The sequence below is a fragment of the Ascidiella aspersa genome, chromosome 3 (assembly GCF_963924565.1).
Source record: "Ascidiella aspersa chromosome 3, kaAscAspe10.2, whole genome shotgun sequence".
NCBI lineage: Eukaryota > Metazoa > Chordata > Ascidiacea > Phlebobranchia > Ascidiidae > Ascidiella > Ascidiella aspersa.
In genome coordinates this window covers 22,747,827-22,756,019 of record NC_139449.1, presented here as the reverse complement: position 1 = coordinate 22,756,019, position 8,193 = coordinate 22,747,827, and the positions used below count along the sequence as shown (strand labels likewise).

The following is an 8,193-nucleotide window of genomic DNA, read 5'->3' as shown; positions in this document are numbered from 1 at the left end:
ATTCTTAATCCAGCCCTGGTTACAATCCATGACGTTCGTATATCGTCATATGTTTAAACTATTTAAATTTAAGTGTAATACGTGGAGCGATTCTTTGTTAGGTTGGCAAAAAAGATAAAATATTGCCAAAATTTACACGTTTGGTAAAATTTTGGCAAAACATTGAAATTCAAAATCGTTATGAAATGCATAAAAAATACGCGGAAGGCAAAACCCGCGAGAAGGCAAATTATTTAAACATTACAAATCAACTAAACTGTACTAAACAATTTTCAAAAATAATCCGTGTTTTGTTTTCTTTTGGCACTTTTATAGTTGTTTCAGATAGGTATTTAACTAGAATTCGAACAAATGAATTAAACAGTTTAAGGTGTGTCTTTTTTGTGGTGATTGGCAATTATCTTATTTGTCATTTCGATAATACGCTATAGCTCTGTTATTTTTGCAAATCTTTTAACCTTGTATTTTAACTAAAGAGTTTACTCAACATTTTTTTAAATAATCCGCGGCTTGTTTCGTTTGGCATTTCTATATTTGTTTGTATATTTGAATTACCAAACATATCAATTAAGCATTTTTTGGAGATGTACATAAACCTAAAAAAATAACTGGTTTGTGATCCACCGGTCGTCAGCACAACATTAAAAACAAGTGGCGACGACGTCAACACCCTAATGCAGTACTTCATACAACAATAATTAATCAGTGAAACTCCTGATATGTCAAAAATTCCAAATTTATAGGCAAAAAGTAGTTCATGACAAGTGCACATTGTGCGCACAATGTGCACATTTCGGTTTTAAGCCCGTCTCAGTTTTAGGGCAAAATTTGTCAAAAAATAAAAATGTTAGGTCCAAATTTCGTATTTTTTTCTTTAAATGAAATGTGTTCTATTGTCGGTTATTTTAGCCATTACTTTCATAGTTGTTTTGACGTTGCTTTTTCAGAGATCTTGAGATGCAAAATAAAGAAAAGGACGAAACAAGAAAACGCGGCCTCGAACATGTAGTGAAACCAAATAAAACTTTCCAACGAATTTGTAAAACCTCCTGTTCAAACTACAGACAATGCAAAGGGGATTGTACGAAATATTTGTACAGTATATACCTTTATGTTGTTAATCAGTGTGAACTGTTGTCATATTATTACTTTCAACATGTTCAAAATCTAACGATTATTTTTCATTTATGTAAACAGTCGTTTAAGCTTTTGTTACAATAATAAAAACGTTAATCTAGTAAGCGCCTAAAATAAAATAGACATCTGCTTACAAGAGTCTCAAAATCTTACAGGGCTGTTTGTAATGAACATAATAATGCCAGTTACGTATTTAACCTATATCGTACTAACAATAATAGCAGTCAGTCACTGTTATCGTTTGATAACAGCAGTACGTTAGTAAAAAAAGGCGTGACAAAACGCCATTTGCTGACGCAAGGATTTCCTTAACATCAACAAAAACGTTAATTAGCAAGCGTTAATTTAGCATTGCTCGACAGATACGGTGAGCCTTCGAAGGATTTCGTTGTATTAATTTAGCAAGTGAAGAAAATACGATTATCTGTCAAAATTTTATAGGGCAGTTAGTATCGGTGCCGATTTAAAACAAAATTAATAAAGGTATTTTAGCCACGATTTCTCAACCAATGCAGCAATTGCTACATTAAAGGTATATTTATGAAAAAACAATGGGTTAACAACTGACGGTAATTACATTTCTTAAAACTAGGGAAAATTTTGACCGGATCAGCCGAGAAAAGTCATCCTTGAACGTATAAATTATAAATACTTTGTTTGTTTTAGCATAGTTATGACGTCATTGGTGTCGGATCGGATCGCGATAATTTTTGTTTAAAATATCGCACATCGGATTAAAATCTAAAGTATCAGACATCCCTATTTAATTGTTTATATACTGTTCATTATTAGCTTACCGCTTTGTTAAAATTATTTATCGCAATAGGATTGTTGCGAAGGAAAAACTCCTGCGCTTCTGTGCTATACAACTTTTTATAGCTGTTAATTTAACATAACGTCGGAAAAGCCGTATAACATCCTTTCGTACACCGAAAAGCCATTGCAGACTCACCGAATCTGTCGATCAATGATGCAAGCAGAGCAGACTAGAAAAACAACTAGCCTGCAGTGAGGTTCGAACTCACGACCTCCGGTCAAGCCGGGACCGTCGCTCTAACAACTGAGCTATGCAGGCTCAGAAGGGAACGAGTCGAGAAACAACCATACGCCAATGCTTGCTCAATCTGTTAGTACAAGCAGCTTCATAACGAAGGGGATCGCCAGTATCATATCATAATACAATGAAACATATGTACACACATATATGTGTGCTTACAACTGAGATCTAGCAGCTTCAGAAGGGCTAGAACATCCTTTCGTGCATCAATAGCGAGCAGAATAAATTTCTAATTAAGCGCCAATATTAGGCCTCGACCAATCAGAGCGCCGCGTTTGATCCACCAGGGAGCTTCTCGGCTTGTGATTGGTTTAAACAGCTCCCCCTTTTTTTAGTTACGTCAATTAGTGTTTATGATGAAGTTTGATATTTGTGTACATCACTAATGTTTATGATGAAGTTGATATTTGTGTAAACCACTAGTGTTTATGGTGAAGTTTTATTGAATAAATAATCGTCGTACACAAGTCGCCCACTTTTTTGATGTGAGAATATATGATCAAATTTGCAGTCAGTGTAACGGTCAGCGCCACACATTGACTTTTGATACAACATGGATGAAACCAAAAGCCTTAGTGACTTAGAAACAAGTGGGGAACATGTCACCAAAATGCGGCAAATCAAACGGCAATTCGTTCTGATATGTTTTGCTGAGTTGCTTATCTTCAGTGGTTACAGCTCAACGTTGCTCCTACAAACCAGTATTAATATCGTAGATGGCGTTGGTAAGTGATATATCAAATTGTATATAGATAATTAGAAAAAAATAGATAATTAGAAAGTTGTGCTAAATTTTTGTGCTTTACCAAGAAACTGTAATTTCGACATATATTCGGTCCAGTAGAAATATTTTTGTGAATATACTTTATGGTTGATCCAAAAAAGTGCGTTCACTTCTAGTTAAATTACGCTACATATATTTTTGTTATAACAGGTTTATCGATTCCTTTGAAAAACATATTTTTATGTTTAAAAATAAAGAATATTCAGATGTTAATCCGTGTTGGTTAATATATTTATTTAGGTGCCAGTGCAACAGCTGTAAGTTATTCTGTTTCCGTGATTTTTGGATTGTTTTTTGCTCCATTCGTTGTAAGACTAGCTGGAGTCAAATGGACCTTGTTGGGCTCAGAGTTGTGTTACCTTTTTTACGTCCTTGCAAATTGCTATCCAAGTATGTATAGTATCGCCATTTAATTTTGTTAACTTAACGCCTTGATGTACGATACAGATTTTCAAAATGTTTGGTTTTAGCAGAAAAACGATGTCTGAATTCACAAACGTAAACTTATCCTTTCAACCAAATTTTAGGGCGTTTGTAATTAGACATGGATTGATGCGCAATTTCGTCATTACTATTTTGACAGCAGCACAAAACGAACAATATGTAGCCTATATTTACAACAGCTATATCGGTTAGTTATCAGTGGAAATTAAACGTTATTAAGTAAAAATAAAAACATTTTAACCTCAGTGTGTATGGCGAGTAATCGAAAACCGGTTTGTGCAAAATATAGGATTTAGACCCGGGGTCGGCAACCTATTTGTAGACGCGGGCCAGAATCAAAATTCTTATGGTTTAGCGGGCCATAATAAATTCCCACTAACAATTTAGTTAGCATATGTGGCCATATGATTTTAATAACTCATAATCAGGAACTGGATTCCTCGAATTGTATACAAATGAGAAATTATAATAATTTCCTCGCCTTCGGGCTTACAAGATTCACTCAAAATCTAAATACATTTCGAAAAAAATAAGCGAAAATGTTCAAGTAACCAACAACAATATAAAAGCTGAACAATGAATCACTGTGTGTCACTTGTCATATATGAAACATTAAACAGCGTATAGAATAATACGGAAAACAAATCAATTTACAGACTTTTCAAACGTCAAAAATATATTCTACAACAGGGGTTGACAACCTATACGGTCCGCGGACAGGATCGGATCTCACGCCAATGTAGCCTACATTATGCGGCCCACGACCCATTTATCCTACGTTTTTGGCTATTTTAGCTGTACGAAGATGCAATAAATTTCGTGCGTGCTTCAATTGATGTTCAGTGGCTTAAAAATATTGTCGCATCATGATAAAGGGTAATAAAAAAGAAATTTTTAAACTGAAAAAATCAGCACTTTTTATATCAAAACTGTCAGTGGAAATTTCTAACGGCCTACAAGGACTTGCAAAGTTTGGGTCTGTCTAAATTTCTGCCATTTTCAGTTAGTTTATATTATTTTTCAAATTAAGGGAAATGGCTTCTCATGATAGCAGCTACGTCAGTTGGTGTTGCGGAATCTTTATTTTGGATGGTCGTTGGCATGTTATTCGTTTATTTTGGTCATCTCTATCAGAAACATACAACCAACAGGACCAAAGAGTCTTGTGTGCGGGAATTTAGTGGTATCTTGTTCTGCATGTTCCAAATAAACTTGGTGAGGCAGCTTTTTAAGCAATCTTTTTATGAAGAATTCTTAAAGCTTTTTTAAATTAAAACGTTTTAAAAACAGATTGTTGGAAATACGTTGGTGTTTGCCATTTTGTATTTCTGGAAAAAGGCCGAAAATCCAAAAAGCGTTGTTTTTGAAAATATAACCAGCAGTATTCCAATATTTTCAAGTACATCGCAGACAACAATAGGGGTATTCAAATCAGAAAACGATCGCCTGTTTTACTGCGGAGCGAACGATTGCCAAAATGCAAACCTTACGCAACAGAACTTAGAAAATTACCGTCCTTCAAACCTGGTAGCCTTATACGCACTTATGGCAGCCTTTGTCACCGTAATGGTAGCAGGTAAGATCATGGATTTTTTTTTAAACAAACTTCCAGATAATATGATTTACATCAAAATAATAACATAATTTCCGTTTGATAATATAATTTACTTTGAAACCCCCGATTGTTTAGTTTTAAGTTTCACACTTTATAATTAACTAAATGTGGTTTTTTTTCAAAGCTCAATTTTTGAGACTTTTTCAGGCATTATTCTACAAGCATGCGTCACTCCTAACATGCCACTTGATTTCATCTCTGGCCAGACCAAATCGAACGAAGATGAAAAAAATATGAAAAACTGTAAAAACGACGAAGATTGCGATTTTAAGGTGACCAAACGTAAAAACATACTTTCCTTATGAAATATATCTTTTACCGAACAGCGTCACTGGAACTTTGAATGGGATTTAATTTTATAGATTTTAGTTATGTGGTGGAAAGGTGTCAAGGACGTTTTTTGGAGAGCTTTATCATTAAAACAAGTCTTATTATACATACCAACAATCTACTCCGGCTTGATATTCGGTTTCTTGTATAGCGAAGCCACAAGAACATATGCTTCTTGTGTCAAAGGTGTCAGTCAGGTAAAAATGCCTGTAAACATTACCCTTACAAGGTTGCAGAGATCCTACTGCGGTTGTTGTTTGATATCTACAGGTTGGCATATGCAGTATCATATATGCGTCAGCGAATAGTTCTTCAGCATTCACTTTTGGAAAATTGGCATCTAAATTTTCTCTTCAATTCGTATTAGTTACTTCTGCAGTGTTGGATTTGCTTTTATATCTTTTGTGCTTGTTCTGGGTTCCGACAGAAGAAACGTCGTGGCTCGTCTACCTGATTTTTATTGGATTTGGAATCAGCTTGGGATTATGGAACATCCAAGCTGGAAGTAGGATATGATTTTATAAAAAATCGTTAAGGTTACTAAAAACGATAAAATTCAAAGTTTAAAAACCTGTATATTTCAACAGGTGAGACATGACCACCGTGCTATCTGACTCCACTAAATCGAAACTAAAACAAACTGTCATAGCATTTCAAAGAGCATACTGTCAGGTCGCTTATAGATTTATTGTACATTCACATAATTTAGCATAGCTCGCTTTCAATAAAATGGCTTACAGCGCAGTAAAAACACGTGTTACCAGTAAGGAGCGCATCGTTGACTGTAGTGTTTAATCCAACAGCATCGTGACACTATATAGCACAAGAGCGACTGCGATGGATATTAGCTGAGTCGAATGTCGGCTAGATTTGCCAGAACGGCCACGAAAGGAAATAAGTATCTAGGTGAAATATTTAACACTTTACCAGGCGAACACGCTATAATTACAAGCACAAACAGACATGCGTCGTTTCTCTACAAACCCGAGCAAAACCAGGATCAGACATTTAAAAAAGAAGCAAAGACAGATAGGCCTATACACAGCTGTTTTTTGCAGAGTTGCATGAGAATCTATATAATCCTCAATCAAATATTGTCTTTGTTTATTGAAGCGATTTTCAAGCTGGACCTATGAAAATTGTTTTATAAAATATTATGTGTTTTTAACAATAATTATAATCTTCCGCACGCAATCACAGTTTATAAAGATTAATTTTGGCTTTGTCAGCATGACGTAACTAACTACATTAGCAAATTATAATTATTTAGTTTAAATCTTCTCTTATGTTATGCATCTGGCAGTCAGCTATGGGCTTAATGCCTATCGCTGTGCTCAGGTTTAGTACTATAAATCTACTTTTCAGACATGTATTCCGAGTCTTTTAAAAGCAATCAGGAACTCACATTTACGTTTTGGTGTGCCATTTTTGCAATTGGATTTGCGACGCAGTACGGATGGAGTACCCTGATTTGTGTGAGAGAAAAGCTCTACATACAAATCGCCCTGCTGTTTGTTAGCACCGTTTGTCTGCGTAAGTTATAGTATTTCTTTAATTGCATTGACAGTCGATCTAATAATTTTGGATGTCTCTTGAAAACTCGTCTAAAATCTTTAGATTTTGGGCTTCAAGCCCGGCAGTAGATATAACTGCTACAAATCGCAACGTAAATCATCCGTTATTTGCTTAAAAACTGTTTTTACTGGGTATGGCACTTCGATTTTTTTGTTAGTGTTGGTAAAAATACAAAACTCCTTTCGCAGACCGGTAACCAGAATTTCGAACAATAGGCAAGTCATTACCAAACTAATTTAAAGCTAGAGTGACATTAACTAAACGGTTTTGTTCTAAGCAGGCTTTCCCACTATATATATAATATCTATTATATGACTTATATTTTGCTTTTTAGCGCAGTTAGGCCTGCTTAGAAGTGGCTACTGTGAAGCTAAAGCCCACTAAAACCCAAAAAATATTCGGTGGTTACAATCCATGACGTTCGTGTCGTCACATGTTTAAACTGTTTATATTTAAATGTAATACGTGGAGCGATTCTTTGTTAAGTTGGCAAAAAAAGATAAAATATTGCCCAAATTTACACGTTTGGTAAAATTTTGGCAAAACATTGAAATTCAAAATCGTTATGAAATGCATAAAAAATAAAAATGAAAACTCCGTGATGGGCTCTTAGATTGCCGCTGTATTATATCATCATTTAGATTTTACAGCACATTGACGCGGAAGGCAAAATTACCCGATACAAGGCAAAATTATTTAAACAATACAATTCAACTAAACTGTATTAAACAATTTTCAAAAATAATCCGTGTTTTGTTTTTGTTTGGCACTTTTATAGTTGTTTCAGATAGGTGTGTAACTCGAATTCGAACAAATGTATTAAACAGTTTTAGGTGTGTCTTTTTTGTGGTGATTGGCAATTATCTTATTTGTCATTTCGATAATACGCTATAGCTCTGTTATTTTTGCAAATCTTTTAACCTTGTATTTTAACTAAAGAGTTTACTCAACATTTTTTTAAATAATCCGCGGCTTGTTTCGTTTGGCATTTTTATATTTGTTTGTATTTTTTAATTACCAAACATATCAATTAAGCATTTTTTGGAGATGTACATAGATCTAAAAAAATAACTGGTTTGTGATCCACCGGTCGTCAGTACAACATTAAAAACAAGTGGCGACGACGTCAACACCCTAATGCAGTACTTCATACAACAATAATTAATCAGTGAAACTCCTGATATGTCAAAAATTGCAAATTTATAGGCAAAAAGTAGTTCATGACAAGTGCACATTTCGGTTTTAAGCCCG

The 8,193-nt window shown here is 34.6% G+C and overlaps 1 protein-coding gene across 1 annotated transcript; it reads left to right on the top strand.

Moving 5' to 3' along the window:
- Positions 1–2,747: 2,747 nt before the first annotated feature.
- LOC146160908 (protein unc-93 homolog A-like) lies at positions 2,748–6,911 on the top strand. The gene is made up of 6 exons (XM_083385045.1): positions 2,748–2,919; positions 4,858–4,998; positions 5,185–5,309; positions 5,400–5,559; positions 5,747–5,872; positions 6,733–6,911. Exons 1-6 carry the CDS (start codon positions 2,748–2,750, stop codon positions 6,909–6,911), a joined length of 903 nt encoding a protein of 300 aa, XP_083241171.1.
- Positions 6,912–8,193: the final 1,282 nt, after the last annotated feature.